The 23054-nt window shown below is 38.7% G+C and overlaps 1 protein-coding gene across 2 annotated transcripts; it reads right to left on the bottom strand.

Annotated features, from left to right (window-relative positions):
* Positions 1 to 1058: 1058 nt before the first annotated feature.
* Positions 1059 to 23050, bottom strand: mmp16b (matrix metallopeptidase 16b (membrane-inserted)). 2 transcript variants are annotated; one of them, XM_007548601.2, is made up of 11 exons: positions 22529 to 23050; positions 18152 to 18300; positions 17846 to 17860; positions 17464 to 17580; positions 16064 to 16368; positions 12411 to 12572; positions 11769 to 11986; positions 11540 to 11678; positions 9706 to 9856; positions 7584 to 7699; positions 1059 to 5984 (listed from the first exon to the last, which is right to left on the bottom strand). In XM_007548601.2, exons 1-11 carry the CDS (start codon positions 22655 to 22657, stop codon positions 5623 to 5625), a joined length of 1863 nt encoding a protein of 620 aa, XP_007548663.1. In that variant the 5' UTR covers positions 22658 to 23050; the 3' UTR covers positions 1059 to 5622. The 2 variants fall into 2 exon arrangements, with proteins under 2 accessions (XP_007548663.1, XP_007548664.1); XM_007548602.2 differs by lacking the exon at positions 17846 to 17860.
* Positions 23051 to 23054: the final 4 nt, after the last annotated feature.

Genomic DNA, 23054 nt, shown 5'->3' on the forward strand with positions numbered 1-23054 from the left:
ACATTTATTTGTTGATATTAAACTGTGGTATATTTGTTCTTGGTTTTGATCCTTAGATAATGAGCGAGTCCCCAGAAGAGCTTGAAGTAGTGCACACCTCCCCTAAGTCAGGCAAAATTACAGAAATTCACATCATCTTTGGCCCACTTGCGGCAAAGTCCTTCTGCAAAATTAAAGTTAGTTTGCGATACTGCATTGCAAATTAAAATAAAATAAAAAAAATTGCAGCATGTTTGTTTTAAAACATATATACGGTGTCCGTCCACAGGCTATTTCTACCACAAAATCAAAGAATGAAACCGATCCCAATGACTATTGCCTCCTCTATGATCTAATTGATGGTAAATTATTTACTCATTTTTACTTAGTAAATATTTCCTGCAATATAAAAACAAAACTGATTTCATTTATTTTTGTTGTTGCTGTTTTTACCTAAAAAAGCAAGCGGGCTGACCCAGGCAGAAGGCTACAAAGAAATCTGCAATAAAGAGAAGTGTCCCTCGATGTCATCAGCAGACTGTGACAAAGATCAAATCTTTTATGTGTGAATGATTTCCCTAAAGGCTGATTGTTTTTAGTTGCTTATAAAATTTTGTGCCTCTATTGCATCAAGGTTCACAATCAGTTCACGATTATTCTTTCTGTGCTGTCTCTCTCTCTTCTTGTTGAACAATTATTGTGGAGATTTAATTTTATGGGGATGGCTGTTATTTTGTTTTTCCTTTTTCTTCATCTCAGTTTGTGCAAATAAACTATGCATTAAAGGATAGTTCAACATTCGATCAGTCGAGCTTCATTCGTAGAGCGTTTTCAAACAGATTGAATGATACAGACAATAAAAACAGCAAGTTGAATAAGACTATTTTATAAGATTAAGATAGGGAAAAATTCTAAACACAAAGAGAAGTGAAAATATACTGTGGAGAGGGTTTGGACCAACTTGCTGTTCAGCCCGGATTTAAAAAAAAGTGTTGAACCTGAGTGTTTGTGTGAGAGCCTCACATCCAGTCAGATTTATTATGCACCTCTTTTATTTACAACACAAATCATCTTCTTTATCCATGGAGTAGATCAAAAAAAAAATAAAGAAAATGTCCAAAACAGACAGCAAATAGCCTGGCTTGTACACTATATACATATAATGCAATAATGTCAACATCTTATACAGTTTGTCTGTGAGAATAAACTTCACATATCTGCATAAAGCATCTAGAGTGCAGAGATTGCTCCTTGTCTTTTCTTCTTTACCCTCTCTGGTGTACTGACTGCTGTCCGATCAGTCCCCTCTGCTTCCTTTAATGTCACTCCAAATTAGCCCTAATGCTTAGCAGCAAGTGTCAAGACAGACTTGGAAAAAAAAAAAAAGAAAGAGCACTAAAGAGTCAGCCACGATTGATACATCAAGACAGGAATTAGTCAGACTTCAAAATAAAGCAATAAAACTGTGTCTAACCTCTAAGTGAGTAAGAGCTACAAGGAAATAAAACGAATTGTAGACTATGGTATAACTTCATGGACAATCACCTAGAGTCTGTCGAACTGAAATAAAATGTTTCAAACTGAATTCTATTGACAACTATTGACTTCTTGCCCTTAATGCAATGCAAGACTTGAGGAAGGATAATTGCAAAGAAATACAGTACAAAGTCTCCTTCTTGGTCATGTGTAACTCACACTCTCATGAGCCCTCGCCATTAGTAAACAAAGCCACACGACATCAAGCACAACACCTAGTAAAGGCTTTGCCCCTTCTCCAAGTTACACTGGTCAATGTGGGTAGATCTAAACTGTAGATCTAAAAACAGTTTCTACTGGTTTCACGTATTGTTTATAGATTTAATGATGAAAGCTGGAATAACAAAGAGAACTTTTACACCCAGCAGAAACCTACTAATACAGTCCTGTCATTTAACCTCTCAGCTAAAGACGGGTAGAAGAGCAGTTCAAGGTTGACAAATGTTGTCTCAATTCAAATCTGCATGCATTAGCTTTTGCTGTATGTAAATTTTTATCTATTACAAATGATAAAGCTACAGTAAATGTCAGAGTCATCAGCCACAGTTCACCCAGAGCTCCTCTAGATAACTGATATAGGAGAACGTCTTCAGCTTCTGATCTGCTTCGATGCGTCGTCGCCTTAACATCGGTGAAAGATAACATCTTTCACTGATTTAATAGAACAAAAATCAATGAACACAAATATTCAAGAAATCACAAATCATCTACCAAAAACACCATACAACTGTAATAAATGGAGAACCTCAGGGCTTCAAACAAAAACAATAAAGCAAACAAATGGTTCCCTCGGTTTAAGAAATTCTCTCCTGGGGTTTGCAATCAATATCCTTACTGTAGTAATTGCTGTGCATGTTGTAAAAGAGATTTTGTGGAACGTTAATTCCTGTTACATCCACTTTGAATGGTGCAGGTGTCTTGGAGTCAAGTGTTCTGCTGCATCAGGACACTGTACACCACTACATCACTGCAGTGTTCTCTTTATACTGCACAAGACATCATAACACATTTTTTTTAGTCCATTCCTGCTTCAAACACACGAACGGACACAAATGTTTGTGAATCCAGTTTTTTTTAAACCGAGGGAGCAAATTTCTAGCACTTCTATTTTTGCTTTGCCAAGAGGCTCTTTGCAACCTCCACAATACTTTTGCATTTGTGGCATTCCAAAGACAATTCCAAAATAAGACATTAAACTAGCAATCATTAGTGTTATCATTTGCATCTGTACATATAATACGTAAAAAAAAAAATGGTTTAAAAACTCTCATTCCTGATCATTTTAACTCCATTCTACAACAGAGAGTTTCTCTTTCATTACATTGGCTGATTAAGTTAGCTGAAACAATATAAGATTTACATATACAGTTGAGTTGTATATAAGTGTGTACAGAATATATGAATATCATGGTTTCATAGTATATATTTAGAATTGCGTTCATCAGATTTAACTTCACTCGTTTTGACTTTCCAATACGCAATTGGAATCCAACAATATTTAAATAGTTCTAAACATTCATTAGTAATGTGTTAATTTGTTAATCAAACCGACCATATGTATTCGTTTGTATAGCGTCTAATTGAGGTTACTAGTGTAGAAAACAGAAGACACAGGCAATATTGGTTTAACATTTTTCCCCTAACACAAAAATTCAGCAAACTGTAAGATTAAAACAACAAATTATGTCCTGGTAAAGCTTAAAAAGGCTTTCTTCTCAAAAACAGTTGAATTCAGCTAAAACAAAATAAATAAATGAAAAAAACAAATGTTTCAAAGTTTTATAAGAAGATAGATAGCTAACAAAGTTTAAGTGCTTCTGGTAGTAAAAGAAGCAGATTTTTTTTTTCCCTTCTCTTGTTCCGTTTTCCTCGCTATTCCCTCTGTTGGGCATGGGCCGGGATGAGACTCTGCCTGTCCTGCACTCTGTAAAACACCACGTTTTCACCATAGTGACACATATACTTAAGACAAATATGGAAAATCTGATCCAATTGATTTTATTTTGAACAAAAAGCAAACTTGTTTCTTGTGACAATAATATAAAGCTCTATTACATTTATGGCATTGTCTTGTGTATTTATGTCTATATCTTTACATCTATAAACAACTCTAGAGAAAAACTAGATCTTTCCAAAATTTACATTGCTTAATTTTATGATTAAAATTGTTCAATGACAAAATAAAATCAACTATTTTGAATATATGTGTTTGCATAAAAAAATGTCAAATGAGATGAAATGGCTGCCTTTCATAAAGATGCTCATTTAAAACTTTACACTGGTCTCTTAAATGTTTTCCGGAGCTGCTTTTATCACATTGTTTTTATTTTAATACATTGAATTTAAAAAAATAAAATAAAATAAACATCTCCTAAATTTAATCAAAGGTTTTCTTAGACATACTTTCGTGCAAAAGATTATACCTTTATTTCCATCCTGCCCTTTATAGAGTAACACTGGAAGTGTAACAATACGAACAAACCAAATTTACGCACTGACTTTCCGGAGAAACGACGGAAACTGACTTCCGCAGATGCACAGAGATTTCTCATCTACTTTTGACTGCGCTAAGTGAGACGGTGAGCAGGTGCAAGGGCAAGAGCACAGCAGAGAACATGTGCAGTGCTTATTTGTTCTGCAGACCTTCCATGATGTCATTAATTTGTGTTGCCATCAAGGCCAATGCTCCAAGTTTGCCATTCGGATTTTCAGAATAGCATCAAACCGGTAAGAGTGAAGACTGGCACAATTTTAGTTTCCACCCCATGGGTGCAAATGTTTGTTTTGTTTTGCAACTAGAAATATTCCAGAGTAGCCAAATTAATATATTTTCTAAGTGAGAAAACAGTGTAGTAGCCTAAGTTCAAAAGTGAGTCTGGGCATATTCTCAGGTGTCTCATTAAAAGGACTTTTAAAAGTAGAACTGGTTTGATGGAAAGCTTTAGGAGTTTAAAACCTCGGTACACTTTGGAACCGGCCCATGCCTTCTTCTGACACAAACACTTAAAAGGTTGCTAAACTGGTTTGAAGTACGTGAATCAACATAGATAATTATAAATTATAGCAGAGCTCAGTACTTACATAACAAGGGTGATTATTCATTCTTTCACACGTACACACAGACAAATTCACAACAAAATCTTCTCTCTCTCTCTTTCTCTCTTGTGAGGCCGCAAATGAAAGCTGATCTTTGGCAGCTGACATTTTCGAGATCTCCTCTTTGGACCGAAATGTCCTCAACTACTGGTTTAGCGTTGCATTTTGGGCAGTAGTAATGACTTCACACGCATTTTCTGTCTTCCCGCTGTGTCACTCAGTATCCATTCTCCACACCAGTGGAACAGAAGGAGAAAGGATTGAAGCAATCTGTGATTAAGGCAGTCTCATTAGTATTGCAGAGTGTTTTTTTTTTATTATTTTGGCCCCTGTTGTGGAGACAGACTGCCACAACAGTCATGAGTTTCTTTTGCTCCTTCTTTTCTGTCCTTACAGAGAAGATGAGTAGGTGTGAACAGTAGCGGTGAAAGAAAATCAGAGTGTGATCCAAAACGTTAGATCCATGGAGGAAGAATATCCGATCGAAAACAACATCAAGCTGTAATCCTCTTTGGAAGAAAAACGTCATATTTGGTTTATGTATGATATTCGTATCTCCTCACGGTGAATTATGTTTTACAGGGGTCCTAGACTAAAAAAAGCACAACCCAGGGTGATTGAATTAAGTAAAGTAGAAGCCTAGATCTAATTTGTCCTCTGAAGTCAGTGCTAGGGGGCTTTTTCAGCGGCGTGCAGAGACGGGGATAGACAAAGATCCCGCTTACGGTAGATTATTTCTGTCTCACTTAACTGAGTTCATTTCGAGATCCAAAGAAAAATCAAAGCAGATACATACACATTAGTAGGACAAAGAAGATGAAGCTCTGCCACTGTCATCTACTGAGGTCAGCTGATAGTTTCCTTTCCTTGTAGCGCACAGTTCACATGTTCCAGCTGTCCTGAGATCTGCCCAAACAGCAAACCTCGTCTACTGTACTTCTTTACAGTCCTTCAAGTTATAGGGCTTTAAGTAACGACTTTCTCAGAGCTCTCTATACTGTAACAGTCCCCTTAGACCCACTCCTGCATGGAGCGCTTGCAGTACAGTATGTGCCGCTGAGTGCTCTTCCTCCTGAACTGGAAAACGGTGTAGAGGAGGACCATCATGCACAGCGCCAGGACGCAAGGAATGGCAATGGCCACAGCCTTCTCCGTACCCCCAACACTGTCCAGTTTGATGACAACGTCCACGTCATTGTTGTCACAGTGCCTTTCGTCTGCCGCCGGGGGATTCCAGCCCCAGTCGGGGTCAGCGGGGAGGCCGTCGCAGCCCATGAAGTCCCTCAGAATAGACCTGGGGTAGCCGGGCTCCACGCGAAGCAGCTGGTTGTTGAACTTCCAGTACTCTTTTCCCTTGTAGAAGTAGGTAAAACCTGCAATGGAGATATGAAAATAAAGGGGGAAAAATTGAGTTTGTTAAGATTATTAAATATTAGTCTTGTTATGGTAGACTTAATGGTGCCCGGTTCAGTTATTTTGCTGTCAAGTGATGCACTGCGAGTGGGATGTCATTATGTTGAACTACAAAACTTTATCTGGCTTACTGTTTGCCTTTTGTCTGATAATATACTTTCATGCTGAGATTTTAGGCATAAAATCCTTCTGAAGATGGAAAACATATCTATTAAACTATTACTATAAAATCCATCATCGAAAAGTGAACCGCAAATTTACAAGCATAAAATTATCACATAAAATTAACAATCCAAATGTCATCAAATAAGTTGAAAAAGGCAGAAACAAATTAAACTTTTCAAAAAACAACTAAATTAAATACAAGGTCTAAAGTTTAGTTCTTTCATCACAGATTGAATTTAAAGTGAATACAATGAAGGCTATATTATTATATGGCAAAGTTGTTTTTAGAGTAGACGACAATACAGTGAGATTGAAAACATTTTTCAGTACAATGCTAATAAATATGTATTAGCTAATATCAATATGCTAACATATATTTAAGCTCCAATTAACTAAATCTCTTAAAAGATCAAAACATGTAAAAGGAGTATCAATTCACACAAAGATAACGAATTAAATTTAATCAGAAATGGCGTGTTAAAAACTATTTATATCCTTACTTAATACTTAATATAGCTGTCCAACTTTTTCAATATTTCCTCTGGTATTTTTGATTGTCTATCTTTAGTTTGGAGCTCCAACTATTATTGCTTCCAGAGAGAAGAAAGGTAAAGATAAAATGTTATTAAAATCCAGGGACTACTTCATGTCCACATTTATTTACACATCAAATGTGCAAGTATGAAATGACTGTTATAATCTATTGATGATCATTTTAAAAAGGTTTAAGCTTTAATTTGAGTTTTCTTATTCATGTGTGAAAAAAAATCCTACACAAGAAAACAATAACATCAACAAAGTCACCATTGACCCTGTACTACTACTGATTATACTTTGTCAATACAACCCTCTTTTGCATATAGGACAGTATTTTGTCTCATAAGAACAAAACTCTCACATCAGGTCAGAGCCTGCAGATAAGAAAACTCTGCAGGATAAATGTCTGGGAACTGTGATGGCCATGGAAGAAGGTGGCTTTCATATCCGGTCAACCATTGCTGTGTAGACTTTCTGCCTTTTTAGGAGTCAGTGATGTAAAACCACCAGATTTTAAAACAAAATTTCCTGGCATTTTCAAAAAGGTATTTTGAGATTAGCAAACATCACAATCTTATTTATATATGTGACATGAAGATAGAAAATACATTTTTTCCCCCGTTTTCTCCCCCTAACAACCAGTTTGGATGTGGATTGGGTCTAATGTTTTTTACGGAAACTTTTCAAGATAACCTTGCTTGATGCAGTTCTCCAACTTCCAGTGAGCTCTGGAAGTTATTTAACATCCCTTAAAAACCTCTTCACCCTCTGTGATGGAAAGATTAATATTGATCCCACTCCAATATTTATTTTATGGGGATCTTTAGAGATTCCTATAATTTTTGCAGCCCACATACCATTTGCCTTGTCCACAAAAGCACCCTGTGGAGAGTCAGGGATGCCCTTCCAGATGGTGATGGGTTTTGGGTAACCTGGGTCCATCGTCCTCATGTCCTCGTTATACCTCCAGTATCTAAAAAACAAAAAGAAAGGAAGTGATAAATACCAACAGTCTGCTACTTCATAATTGATCCAATATGGACAAAGACTCTGTTCTCACAAAGACAGAACAGTTTTCTCCGCTACTATTTAAAACATATATAATTAGAACAAAAGCATGAAGTGTATAGGTACTGCACTTTCTCTGCTCCTAAGATGCACACGAAACAGAATATCCCCCAAATAGAACAAGGTAAATTTGCTGAATTGTTTTTTTGTAGCCAGATAAAAATATGTAAGGCATTTATCTGCAGAGTCATAGCCTTTTGCTTGCATTTTCATATTTTGTAGTTGTTCATGTTGCTGTTTTTAGGGATGCTTTAGGGTTGCCGACAGCAGCTAGTGATGATGTGAAGAGCTAAACAAATAAAAATAGATTCGAGCATCTCTCCAGCTCTATGCCTACTAACTTATTAGATTTTCCAACACAACTTACTTTTATCAACCATATCCCCCTGTGTTTTAGTTTGCAAAGGCAATAAACTGAATGCTACAATTTCATCAGATGTGTTTTTAACGGTTCGATCTGAGTGCTTTGGCATGTTTTATTAAAGCTTCCTTTTATATTTCTAATGGACTCGTGTTAAACTCTTGCTTAGTGAAGAGATGAGAGCTAATTTAAGGTCTAAGTTTGCAAACTAAACATGAACATTTGTTCTTACTCTAGTTATTAATGAGATGTTACTTCCTATGCAAAATTTTAAATGTGTAAGTATACAGGATTTAAGCAACCTGGTAATAAGTGTTCCTTATATAAATATTTAAACGGGTGGAGTCATTATTTTATCCCAGAACAAACAAAAAAAAAAAAAGTTAAATTTATCTGTAGTTAGACAGAATTACTCCAACTGATATGATGGTACTTTTCAGAAAAAAAGACCATTAGCTGACTCCAATCAATCAGTCATCCACGGCGTGTCTATCTGCAATGCAGATTAGCCTCAGAAGTTTTTGAGAGTGCTCACACGCTGCTGCTGTGCAAACCCGTAAAACTATAGATAAAAAAAGCCATTTGAATTAGAGCACCATCAGCCCCCCGTCACACATCCCCGCTGAGTGATAAAATCAACTTTAAAATTATCCGCACAACGTCCCTCTTTTATTAAATGGAAGAATCTGTGGAAGGAGATGACAAAGTGTTTTGTCAGCTCCATCCACAGCGTCCTGTGACCTTTCAGGATATGATTTATCTCAGCAGCTGAACATGTGAGTCAGACGGGCATATTCTCATACTGTACAACGGCTCTGACGCACGTGAATAAACAACGGATCTTCTGCTTTAGGGATTCTGGAGAGACAACAAAAATAATTTTGAAGTTCCTTTGAACTAAGCTAACACCTGGCCCCATAAAAAAAACAAAAAACAAAAAAAAAAAACTTCAAGTTGTTAAAGTTAAACTTGAGTATCTCTTCTGTGGCTACAAAAAAAAATGCACTCAGGTGAAATCAGGAATAAAACTTTTCACATAGAGATTCTTTAAAACACAGCTTGGGCTTTATTTGCTCGTCTTGTCTTCAAAGTAAGTCAGTATAGGTCTCCTTTTGTAATTCATAAGTTGAAATACTAAAATGAAATAAAAGATTTTTCTTTTACATGTTTTAATTAGTTTATTTTGATATAATATTATATTGGCTAAAGCAGCTGCAATTGATTTTCAACAGCGCCCCTATAGGATGACTGGAACATACAAGTTGTTAAAAAGGCCAAAACCATCCTAGCCAGTAGAGACCACCCACATTTAGAGGAGTGTTTCCCTTCCCTCAAGTCAAACACAGACAAACCATAAGGCGCAATCAGTACAAATGCTTTTTGTCCCGAGCACAATTAAAACTTCTGGAACATTTTATTACTTGTTGACGTGGGGATTATGCCTCGACTGTCTTTGACTGCCGCTGTGCTCCAAATTTTCCCTTGTGGGGGACAAAGACGAAGTGAAGTGAAGTGAAAAACTGGCACTGGAACTAATGATGCAAACAAACCTGTCTCCTTTGAAGAAGTAGGTCTTAGCGACATCTTCCCACCAGACGGCCGTCTCGATACTCTGTGTGGGCATGCCGCTACCGAACAGAGAAATGTCCTGAGGGTAGGAAGGCTGAAGATGCCGGTCCTTGAACACCCAGAAACGGTTTCCTGAAACACAGAAACACGGTTAGTAAGCGCAACAACCTGGAATCACACCAAATAATAATAAAAAAATAATAATAAACTGCAAGATTCCTGCTTGTTCATGCCCCTCTTTGTGGGTTATTTTTCCTTCATGAGATTTCACAGACCAGATGTTTCATAAGCTCGTTTAAAGATTATCTTCGCAGCACAGAATGTAAGCTTGATGGTGCTCTGAAGGCAGCTCTGCTGAGTCTCGTTGTTTTGAGTCTTATTGAAGTTATTGTTGCGTTTAATTCAATTTGATCATAAGTGCCTCGGGCCGAGGGAAGAAAGCTGTTGTGGTGCAGTGTTTGCGTGTGCTTGTGTGAGTGCTAGGTGGCTAGACGCTCACGTGCACACACCCACGAGTACGCACATGGTTAAGTCCTTCAGAGTGAATAAATAAAGCATGAGGCTCTCTGATCCCACTGGGTGACAGATGTCATGTTAATCTGTCTGATGGACGGATGTCTCTCTGGGACCTACACCCATTCTCCAACCATGCAGACGTCTAGAAAGCCCAGGGTGAACCACTCTGGTTTCCAAGTAGCAAAGAAGATATTGTGTGTTTAAGAGCTGACAGTTCAAGTTGTATCAGTCAAGATGTTTTCAGATTGATATTTTACTAATGCACCAACACCACTGTCACATTACAACCACACACTTTAATGTTTTTTTTTTTAATGTATTTGTCTGAGATTTCATGTGACAAACAATTGGAAGAAAAAATTATACATTGTGCTCAATAAAAAAAAAAAATAAAAAAAATAAAAAATCTGCAAAGTATTTAGTACATATCTGCAAACCAGAATTCTCAAACTTTGTAGGACCAACTTTTGCTGAAAATACAGCTACAAATCTTTTGGGTTGTCTGTAGCAGCTGAAAAGCTGGCCGATTCTGACCTCTGTATCTCTGTGACCGCTACATATATTGTGACAGACGAGATGACTTGTGGGCTTCATCAGAAAAGTTGTCAAGGACTGATGGAGGTTGTAACTATTAATGTCCTGTCAAAAGATTCTCCCATCTGACTTTTGCATCTCTACAGCTCCTCCAGAGTTACCATGGGCGACTTGGCTGCTTCTCTGATCAATTCTCGATACTCCTTGCTTAGCCTGTTAGTTTAGGTGGACAGTAATATCTAGATAGGTTCCAGACTATATATACTGCTCAAAAAAAATAAAGGGAACATTTCACTTTAATTTTGTGTGTGGCTCCAAATCCAGGCCTCCATTGGTTAATAAATTTGATTTACATTGATGATTTTTGTGTGATTTTGTTGTCAGCACATTCAACTTTGTACAGAACAAAGTATTCAATGAGAATATTTCATTCATTCACATCTAGGATGTGTTATTTGAGTGTCCCTTTATTTTTTTGAGCAGTGTACATTTTATTTTGTGGATTGAGCACTGTTCTGTGAGAAGTACATAGCTTATAATAAGCCTGAGGCCTTTACAGAACAGCTGCATATATGCTGAGATTAAACTATGCTGTTGTGGACTTTATGAATTAGTTGACATTGACATTTGAATTGAAGGGCTTATTACAAATCCATAACAAAGTGTTTAGATGTTTGTTTGCAAACAACAACAACAACAAAAAAAAGTCAATCATCTTGCTTCAATTCCCTGCAATTCAATTCACAAATATATACTTTATATTACCTTTAAAAAAGACGAACTTCCCTTCACTGTTTTCATACACTGCATCAATTTTGGGAGGCAAGCCTTGCCAGAAGTGGTTGATTGGCATGGGGTAGCCCGGAACCACTGAATTGTCCCGTACCCTCCAGAACCACTGGTCCTGCAGAAACAAACCATGCAAAATTGTTGTTACCTGACGTGGCTGAAACGTCAGCAGGAATGCTTTCCTCATGGTGATAATTCGCTTTACCTTGAAGACAAACAGCTCCTGGCGTAGGATGGCCAGAGTGTTGAAGCCTCCGTCACAGATGTTTGGTTTGGAGTTGGGGTTAGACGGCTTGGACCCCTGCGGAGGGCGATGGGGTCTGGCATGGCGGTCGTGTTTCCGGGGGTCTGAGGGCGGATGGAAACGAGGAGGTGGAACTGTAGGCGGAGGACTGGTGGGCTGTGGAGCTTTATCTGGTGGTCCTATAAATACAAACTGCAGTGTTACAACCTGTTCCTGTGAATCAGAACTTCACTGCTGTGCTTTTATGATATTTAGCAATTTCAAAGACTGTCCCCGCTGATAGATATTTTAACCAATGCAACCATTTCTTTTGGCACTGATTATTTTCCTCTTTTGCAATCTGTTAGTTGACTCATGTTGCTTTGAAAAACACAGATTGGCTGACCTCTTTAGCAGCTGACAAATGCTGTTTACTGGCATTCAACCCAGCATGACTGACGCAGCAGCAGTTGCAATGTTGACGAAGTTTCAGAGCTTTGCAATTTGATGTTTTGTGATGTGGTGCATCTCTAATAAAGTGTTGGAACAGCTTAACTCTTAACTCATACAAACTGTTACTTAATGATTTATTATTTCAAAGGAGATTGTATTGTGGTACATTACCATAGATTTTCTGGATTCCCTGCAAGTCATCTTGAGGTAGTTTGAAATTCTCTGTGTCCATGTACTGGTAGAAAGGAGCCATGATGGCAGTGGGGTCATTTGAGTGCTCAAGGCCAAGGGCGTGCCCCAGCTCATGAACTGCAACCAAGAACAGATCATTTCCTGGAGAAGGGAAGAGAAGATCTGCAGTGAGAATCTAAATCCTTGATTATATCCAGGACAACATAAACAGACTTTACGAAAGTCTAAATGTTAGAAATTGACTCTTGTGTATTTACCCACATCAAATAATTGATGTGGGTAAATACACATCAATTATTTGATGTGTATTTACCCAAATCAAATAGACAGCAAGAGGCTGTCTAAGTAGATTTCAGAACATACCAAATGTAAAAGACATGGCATTCCCTCTAAGAGAGAGAGAGAAAAAAAATGACACAATATCCGTAAATAATGATTAGGCTAAAAAAATTTGATAAAAACCATTTTCAACATTCAAAAAGTTGGTTCTTGTCTCCAAAACCATGTTGTTTTCTTTACCCACCATATGTTCCAAGAGTGTGTCCAAAAGTTTTGTTTTTTTTTTTCAGGATTGTACTTTATTCATCTCCATGATTTTTCTCATCAACTCTGACCAGTGTCCGTGTCCCGTGTGTTTACGTTCTAACATGTAAGCTACCGTGTATCTTGACTTCTTCTCTAATTATTGCACTTCTTCTTCATCCTTTTAAGCCTAGATAAATGGCCAGGTCTTAAATATCGGTATGATGGACAAAGGAAAAGGGTTTAACTGAATATTATTTAGGGGTATCAGTATAGAGGGGCTGGAAGAAAGTACAATTTACATTTTTCTGATTGTATATGTTAAAATATTTTAAAACAGTGGTTCACTTTCTTTCCAATTCCACATTTATATGATCATTTGCAATGGTGCATCAAAAATAGCCCTCATAAAATGCATTGAAGTTTGCTGCTGTAAGGTCATGTATTCAGGAAAAGCTCAAGGGACATGAATACTTTTATAAGGCATTATATCTCTCAGCTCCAGGCAATGAGACACTGCGTTTGCATTTGGATTTATTTTTACACTTTGTATTATTTTTATTTAGAGCTGGTTACTTCTATGACTAATTTTTAACACATATTGATTCATATTATTTTTGCACATATGCTGTGAAGAGTGTGTCCATTTGGGAACTAAGCATTTAGCGACAGACAGCAAATCAACCATTTTAATGCAAATGAATGACTCAATCAATATTTGTTATCAAGGCTTTTAATTTTTTTCCCCACGCATTTCGAAAATGTTGTAGTTTTTACCTGCTTGTTTAAGCTGAGCGTTTTAGCAATCCTGCACACTTCATATTTTAAGCATTTAATTTTGTTGTATTTTTATGGTTTTTCACACAAATAATTAAAATACATAAGCCACAAAATGAAAATAATTACTCGCTTTCCCTGCTCCACAGTTGTAAAAAAAATTGTGCAAAACATTATGAGTTAAGATTACTGGAAGTGAATCATGAAGCAGCAAGACTTTCTCCTCAGCTCGAAAAAGCAGAAGGACACACATTCATGTTTTTTGCCAAGGACATGTACGTAATGCGCCTGAGCATTAAAAAAAATGTCGGCCAAGAGCCGCTGTGTGTTGCCGAAACACACACACACACACACGAAGACAGATGCAAAAGTAAAAATGTCACAACCAGTGGATGCAGTCAGCTCAGAGTGTCAGTCTGATTTAGGAGGAATTACAACTCTTATGTACAAACAGTGACTGAACCTGTCCCGAAGAGACGGTTGCCCTTTGCGAGGATGATATGCACTCATGCCAGGAGCGCGGCATCAAACCACCACTGACCCTCAGCCAGCAGCAAAAAGGTTACACTTTCCCCTCTCCCACTTTCACCTCATCCAACCAACCACTGCCACCGATATGCGAAAACGCCCCACAAGGATTCCTTGCAGACAGACTGGAGCTACCATTAGCACACATGTCAACATGCAGCATTTACACATCCACTGCTGTGAAAACGCATTAAAGATGGTGCAGCTTCCTTGGCACACATGCTGAGACAGGAGCTTTTTTTTCCCCTCCTTTAGCGTCAGAGCTCCAAATGGATGACAATGGCATGCTGCTCAGGGGCGAGCATGCATCTGACTTGGGAGTCTAAGACTATTACCATTAGAGAACAAAAAGAGAGAGCAAAGGAAAGGAGCTGATGGGTGGCAAGTGGTATTCCTGCACAAACACAATGCAAGCCACAGCCCTCCTCCCTCTCTAATGGAAGGGGAGAAAGTTTGTGCCCAGCAGTTGGATAATAGCGAAACTGCCTGGTGGTGCTTTCACAAGCCTTCTACCCCATAGGTAGAGTAATTAGGGAGTGTTTGGTTGAATGCCTCAAAAAGGTATCCTATTCTCCTCTCTGAGCCGTGCCACTGCAACCGCTCAGCTACATCAAATTCAACAAATGTGGATAACCATAATCATGTGCCAGCAAAAGCAAAAGTCCTAAAATAGCAGCGCTCTCTATCCTGTCATCTGAAGAGCTTATTATACAGACAGAAACCAAAGTCCTGACAGATGGGGGGATGCATCTTTATAGAGCGGCGCCGCATCAAACACATCTTAGCGTTCTTTGTTTTTGGCTGAGCGTCCCTCACACTCTGCCCTGCGATACCGTCGTTCTCATAACACCCTCCAGCCAGGCCATCTGTACTTCCCTGATCTGGCATCCATCACTTCTTATCCATCTCTCCACAAGACTGCACTTTTTACTGTTTGCTTTCCTCACCTCTTCCTCTCAGGGTTATTTATTTCTCCATCGTCTTTGTCGTCTGTCTCTCTGCCGTTGTCTCTTCTCTCCTTCTCTATTATTTCTAGCATTGATGCATTTCTTTCTTTTCTAATTTAGACAAGTTGTGACCACAAACCTTCTTATAGTTTATTGTGCTTTTATATCAGTGACACTTTCAACATATTTTTACAAGCAAAATCTGAAAAGTGTGGCATGCATTAGTATTCAGCCCTCCCCGAGTCAAATCAATTAAATAACCACCTGCAAGTCCTTTGGTCTATGTCTATATCGGCTTTTCACAGATCGATATTTTTCCACCTTCTTCTTTATGCACTAATTCAAACAAATTTGATATCAATAAAAGGATTGATATTAGATTCTCAATTAAATTTGGACCATTACTTTGACTTAGCCATTCTAACCCAGGAACACATTGGGGTTCTTTTAAAGCTTCAAATAAATTTCCTTAAGGATTTTTCTATATACAGCTCCATCTAGCTTCCTTGCTGCAGGGACACATCCCATCACCTTTGTTCCACCATAGAGATGGTGCTTTAATAATACAGTTAGTTTTGTGCAACATAGCATTTTGCAGATTATTCATTCGATTTTTAGATGATGCACTGAATAGTGATCCGTGACGCAATCATGCCCATGATGCAACATTTGTTTTGATTAAATTAACATTTAACAATTTGTTGACTTCTGAAGGGCATTGATTGCACTGGGTTTTATTTAGGTGTATCAGAGTAAAGGGTGCTGGGAACATATACCGCAGTTTTCAGATTTTTGTTTGTAAGTCACTTTAATAATTTACAAACAAAATAATAATTTTCGTTTACATTCCCTTCTCACCGTCATGGTTGGGGTTTCCGAGGGTCCAGGGCTCATCTGAATCAAAGTGTGTGTCCCCTCCTATGCCAGGCCCTGGGAAATAGGCATGGGCGAGGAATCCGCCCTCCCCATCGAAGGGCGAGCTGTCACCGTGAAAGCCAGAAGCGAAGATGATGGTGATGTCCACGTCACGCCTGCCAGTCTCCAGGGCACTGTATGGAACGGCCTCGAAGCGCAGGGGAGTCACACCCTGCCACACATCAAACGCCCTCCGGATGGCATCATGAGTCTCCCGGGCACCCACCTTTGGTGTGATATTTTTTATGCTGCAGGAAGACAAACAAGAAGCTGCTTGAGAGGCTTCAGAGGGGTGGAGGCTGGCAAAATATGGAAGTAAGATCCTCCACACTTCTCCCCCTTGAGTTTTTAGCTCATTAATTTGGAGTGAATATTTCCAGTTTTTAGAATGAAGCGACACTGGGTAAAAAAGTAACACTTGACACAACTATTTAAAGACCAACAGCTTTCACTGAACTTTTAACACAGCAGTCGTTATCAGTCCCTGGCAGGCAGAGAGGAAGGGGGAAATCATCTTCTCCCTCCTCTCTCTCTCTCTATCCACTCATTTTCGTGAATAAAGCTCGGGCAGCGGCGGCGGCAGCACCGGCTCAGCACTGATTGACATTCCATTAGACGAGGTGGCTCATCAATTCAAATTCAGTGAGCAAGCAAGGAAGGATTTAAATAAATTGGCAGTGTTATCATCTATTACTGCTGTAACCTGTCAATTTGCGGTTGTGCTGCAGACCCGTTTATCAGTCCTCCTCAGGCCCATTAAAACCCAAAGCTTAATTATAGCAGATAAGATGAGTTTCACAATTTCTGCTGAGATTGTGGATAGTTTATTCTCCCAGTTTCATATATCAGGGTGAGGGCAGTTTGTTTAGCTTAATGAACGGGAAAGAAATTGTGTAATGGTTCAAAACACATCCTAATTTGTTTTTAACTGTGCTACATGCTATTTATACAATGAGCAGCACACACGCAACACACAATTTAGGTGTTAATCTGTTGTTATGTGCATGTGCGAATACCCCCCGCACAAGCAACATATTTGTTCAGTCTCTATGACAACATGGCAGCATACAACCCCAGGTGGTCAGAAGCAGCAAAAATATATATGAATAAATGGTGTAAAAGTAAATAAAATGAAAAGAACGAACAAAATTTTCAAAATGTATTAAAAATAAAATAAGAAACATATTTTTAAATACACAAGTTAATAAAAACAAAATTACAAAATAAACAAACAAAAAAAATTATGCTAGATTGAAACACTATTGAAATAAAATGCTATATGGGGAAAGTAATAAATCTGAAGAAACTTGCCGGCCGTCACAGCTGATGTTTCTGTCTCTCACCTGTAGGTTATGTGCGTACGCTGCCACTTCTGCCCTGTCAGCGCGTATCTCCTCCTTCTTGACCTTGTGGCACTTTTAATTTTATCTGGAACTCCACAACGTGGCCTCTGCATCCACCTAAAAAGTAAGGGAAAAAAAAAAAAGTCAATGTTCCATTCAGCATTTTTTCCATCACAGTTCGCACTCTATATAATGACACAAAGCGCAGAAGTGAACTCGTCAGTTCTCTTCTCGGGCACTGAACCACAACGGCCAAAGAAGAAAAAAATGGATGCAAAAACACTGCTAAACTACTTCTAAGACTACAGTTCTCATTCGTACAACATAATTTATCACAACTACTGAACAAACACAATAGAATGGCAAAAACATTAGTTCTCACCTTAGAGTGATATCACTGCATGATCATGCAAAACGAGAAGAGGGAAAAGTGTTAAAACCTTCACCTGGTGTTGTTTCAGGTGAAGGTGAAGAGGAGGGGGTGGGAGGTGAAAAAAAAAAATCTGTATCTGTCCTTGAGCAGCTCATTAAGGTAATCATAGTTCCTACTGGTATTTCTAAAAAAAAAAACAGGCTTTTCAGACTCAAATTTTCAGAATTCTCAAGCGGCATCATGTGTCTTATTAAGGTGTTTGTGTTGCACGGGTTGTGTTTGTGCATCTGCAACACATGTCATGTGTCCACTTACTCCTTGGTTGTCTCATCCAGCGTCCCTGTGACATTGAGACCGTAGATGCGCTGCATAGCAGCAATGGCTGACTGCATGGTTTTGGCTGAGCGCAGGACAGACATTCCTGGTTCTGTGTGGGGAAGGTATCCATACCTCTGTAGCCATCCCTGCAAGGGGTAAGATAAAAAATAAAAAAAAAAAAAATAAAAACATAATCCCATCAAAGAACATTGCAATTTACATAGGTTTAATCAGATATGAAATTAAAAATACAAAGCTACAATAAAAAGCTACTTTAAATATAAAAGTGAAAGAAATGTTTGTTAGAGGAATGCTTATTTCAAACACTCTATTCATGTTGTCTATGCTGCATAAATACAGACCACAAACATTCCTCCACTGCAATGTTGCTTTGCTTAAAGCTTCAAATACCACTGCAATCAAATGAGAAAAAAATAACTTTGTTGAAATAACTTTAAGTAAATAAAAGTCCATTCTAATGCCCTGAAAGGTTGTTCCCAAAGTTTTTTTTTTTTTTTTAATGATGTCCCGTGGAAGTCTATATGGGTATGATACAATGAAGTGGGTCTTCTTACCTTGCAGTTTTAGGACAGATTTGCATAACACAAGGTATTATTTCTGATTTTGCAGGGTTGACTTTAATGATTTAAGCCACAAAACACTGCATCTGGTTTCGGCAACAAAGTGGAGAGGCTGCAGTATCAGCTGAAACAAGACAACCGTTTCCCAAACTTGGGTCACAAACCGCCAACAGAGGACTTAGGTTTCACTTTAGAAAACGATTACTAACCCTATTTAAAAAGCAGATTTTGCTATAATTCCCTTCAAGAAATAAAGACACTATTTTCAGACAGATTAGTTTAATATTTGGATTTATGGTGGTCTTTCTTTTACCGGCAAGTGAATTCTTGTAAAGTTAAGCACTAATCTGGATCCTAAGTCTCTTCCAGTGTTATGTTGGTGATAAGCTGAGGAGTTTTGGAAACAACGCCCTAATGCAAAAGTTGCCGTTTTTGTTGTGCTTTATCATATTGCCTGGCTACTAGTTAAGTAACGGTTTATATCCAATGTTAACTTTTCAGAAAAATTCAGCTTTACTTTGAAAAAAAAAATCAAAGTAAACTTATATACTTTAAGTTCCACTCTCCTCTTCCAGTCTCTTGGAAGATTAGTAGACCACTTAGAGAGGGAGCGAGAGAAGTTCAATGACAAAGTCTTACAAGTGTAAGTGATCTGGATCTGCTCCAAAATATAATGGGTACATCCTTTGTCTGCACTTCAGCTTCCCTTCAGCTGATTAAATCCATGTTGACAGAATTGGCAAAAACCTGCTAACAGACAAACATTAATGAAGACAGATTTCTACCAAGGTGGAGATCAAAACACTATATATGAAGTATGAAGATGGGTGTCTTGAAGCAGTGACCACCTTCCTCCAAAGGTCGATGGGTTGATTTTTATATGTGTTTCAGATTGGGGAGTCCTCATTATTTAACCCAGAAAAACACTCTAAAATTAGACAGTTCAGCCCATATGTCCATCCAAATGCATGAACCCCATACATACTTTTGTTTTCTTAGTGCGTACAAGGTTGAAATCGCAATGAGCTTCTTAGAACCCACTTTGGTTCACCAAATAAAACTCATATCAGTAAGAAGATTTGTGCAAGTTTTATGAGGGTCTTAAATGGATTTTAGAGAAAAACTATTAAGTAACATAATCAGTCTCCATCTTTTTTAAAGACTTCTCTTGCATCAAATGTATACAGGCAATTTACATGGGGGACATTATGTAACCCATGAACAATCCCTTACGTGGCCCAGTTTCCTGCCCATGTCCAGCCCATGTGAGTACCACGTGTAAATGTTGACTGAGTTCCCAAGCTGATTCTCTCCCATTGTCAGTACCTGCTTATCTGTATGGAGTTGCAAGGGGGAGGGCACCTACTTCCAGCTATCACAAAGCAAGAGGCAGAGTTCAACCTGCACAGGTTGCCAGGATACCATGGAAACAAACAATCATGCACACACTTCTAAGGATAATTTAATAAGACCAATCAAAATAACATGCATATTGTGAACCTTGGATGCTGCAGTACTCAGAGAGAGTCCATGCATGCATTGGCGTGACATGCAAACTCCATGCAGAGAGACTGCAGGCCTGGAATGAAACCCAGGACCTTCTTGTTGCAAGGCAATAGCACTAACAACCATTCCACCATGCAGCCCCCAAGCAGGTAGCCCAACCAGGTGAAATCAGCTTGTTTATACAGTTCAGTGACACTATTTATTTATTTATTTATTTATTTTTGCCATGGTTTGACAGTCTCTAAGGTGCTTTTAGGCAGAACTTAAATAAGCTGTCATGAGCCGTTTAGTGAGTGTTGGCTTCCGCCAGGTCACTCTACCACAAAGCCTGATAAATGGAGCGTGTTAGCAGTAATTGAACTTCTAGATGGTTCTTCTATTTCCACAAAGAAAGACTGAATCTTCACTTTAGCGACTTTTGAGTTCTTTGTACCCTGTGGCAAAGGGTCTTGTTCCATAATAACTCAGTTTAATCTAGAGAGGGTTCTGGAGGTTTTGTAATATTTTGTAAATAATAGACAACATTGTTATTTTCAGAACGCTCTGAACTTGGAGGCCTAGAAAAAAATTCCCTTGAAACTTCATTGCTTGGTTTCCACTGACTTTATGTAGTCCACTGGTTTCCATTCCAATTCAAGTTCAGTCAACTAAGCATATTGGATCAGGTTACAGAAGCATGTCAATGGAAATCAGGGGCACTTGAGCTTAAGCCCTATATACCAAAGTCAGCATATCCGCCTTGGTTAATTGCATTTTTTAATATAAAGTTACAAATCAATCTCTGAAAACACAGTTTACACTGTATGGACTATCATACAATGTAAACTAAATTTTAACTGCATTGTATTGTAACTGGGATTGAATCGGAATGTAAGAATTATAACCTGTTTATATGATTGGTATGTTTTCATAAAACACTTCTGAATGTAAACTGAGTGCACCCTTTTACAAGTGTTTGTCTTGTAAAAGGGTCTTCAGATGACAGTTGTCTTGAATTAATGGTATAAATATAAACTGTATTTAAAATAATTTGAAATTCACTCAAACTGGTTTTAGAATAAGACTATGGAGTAAGAAAAAAAAGTGCAAAAACCGATGGGGAGTGAATACTTTCTGATGGCACTTTGTGTTTTTGAACAGCAAAAGGAATGATTGTTGCTCTTTTTTCTTGGGGGGGGGGGGGCTGTTAGATGTTCTCATTTGACATTTTTGTACAAATATTTTTATTCAGGATTATTATGCAGTGAGAATCTCATACCACCCAATGCCCTGCACCGACTGTTATTTATCATCTTACTCCTTTATGGTCAAGCCTCTACAGTGAGCCTGGAATGCTTATAGGAGCTGGTCAGCAGAATTGAAAATGTGCATCGTTAGAAACGGTCCACTCGGCAGGGCTTTAGATTTAAATGTATTCACCAGAAGCTGAGGAAGCACTGACGGTGAGAGCAGTCAAGTGTTTGTGTCTTTGCAGCTTCCGGTTGGTGTGTGTGCATGTGAAAGACTGCGGCCCAGTCCTCTTTTCATCCTCTACGAAACCAGACTGGGGGTTAATGCATACAAAAAACATCACCAGACTCAGACCTAAAGACATCAGGTCCAGGTGTGTCCACTTCATCTGGAGCTGATCTGCTTCCTCTGTCCATCCCTCCCCATTGCTCCCCAATTTTTCCTTCTCTGCTCATCTAAACCTCTTGTTCATCCTCGTCTTGTCTCTGTGGCTTGTGTTTTGTCTATAGACAGTGATTTTTAGACAGATCCATGGACGGACTGAAGCGAGGCATTAAATTGAATAATGATGCGTGTGTGTTACTGTCAGTTTCAGCGTTTAATTTCTCCAGAGTGGAAGGAGGAGGGAGCTGGGGGGGGGGTGCAGCCTGTGGTGAGGATGGAAATGACATCAATTAATCAGGTACGAACTAGCAAATCCTATTATTCAACTTGTAAATGTTTAATCTTCTTTAACACTATATGATGCTGTCAAAACATCTCCCAGCCTCACCTCATGATGACCTGCCATGAAAACACCTTCAATGGGAAAACAAGCATCATATCTAGTTCAAGCACCGCAATGTAACATCCTCATTTGAGCTGGTTCACTATAAATGAAGGATCCAAGGAGCAAAAACATTTTTATTTGCAGCTCATAATGTCTCCATCATGATCCTACAGAGCCACAGTGCGCTGATCCAGCCTGCATATATGTTGTTTTTCCACGCAGAGGCAGATGATGTGGAGGAGAGGAGGAGGGAAGGCCGTGCAAAGAGAGGAAAAAAAAAAATCTTACCTCAACGCTGAACTGATGCTGCTCCTCTCCGGACACGGATCGTGAAATCCAAAGCAAGAGATGCAAGCAGAGCGCTGCCGCGTAAAAGCAATCCGGTGGTTTTCTTTTACTGACGGATACTAAGGTCATAATGACCCGCTTTTCTTCCCGACTGTTTATTAGGAGAAGCCGCCTGTCTGCTTTGTGTCAAATGAAAACCATCGGTGCGGGCTGTCAAGGCGAGATTCGGCTGAATTCAAGAAGCGTCTTTTAATTCAAAAATCAAAATAAAAGACCCGATGATGGTTGAAGAAACGTTCTCGGGTGTCAAGCAGAGATAACTCGGCGCGTTATATTTGCTGTCCTCGCCATTCTCATTTACAACAGCGGCTGCATCCATCCACAGCGGTATCAATGGCCATGTACAGTAAAGCTACCCAGTCTGCGCAAGATAGGCTCCCTCCCGACTCGACGCCTGCGCTTTGATTCCGCACACAGCGCAGCATCACAAGAGCTGCCCTATAGGCTGCAGACTGCATGAGAGAAA

This window comes from Poecilia formosa, unplaced genomic scaffold (assembly GCF_000485575.1).
Source record: "Poecilia formosa unplaced genomic scaffold, Poecilia_formosa-5.1.2 Scaffold27, whole genome shotgun sequence".
Classification (NCBI taxonomy): domain Eukaryota; kingdom Metazoa; phylum Chordata; class Actinopteri; order Cyprinodontiformes; family Poeciliidae; genus Poecilia; species Poecilia formosa.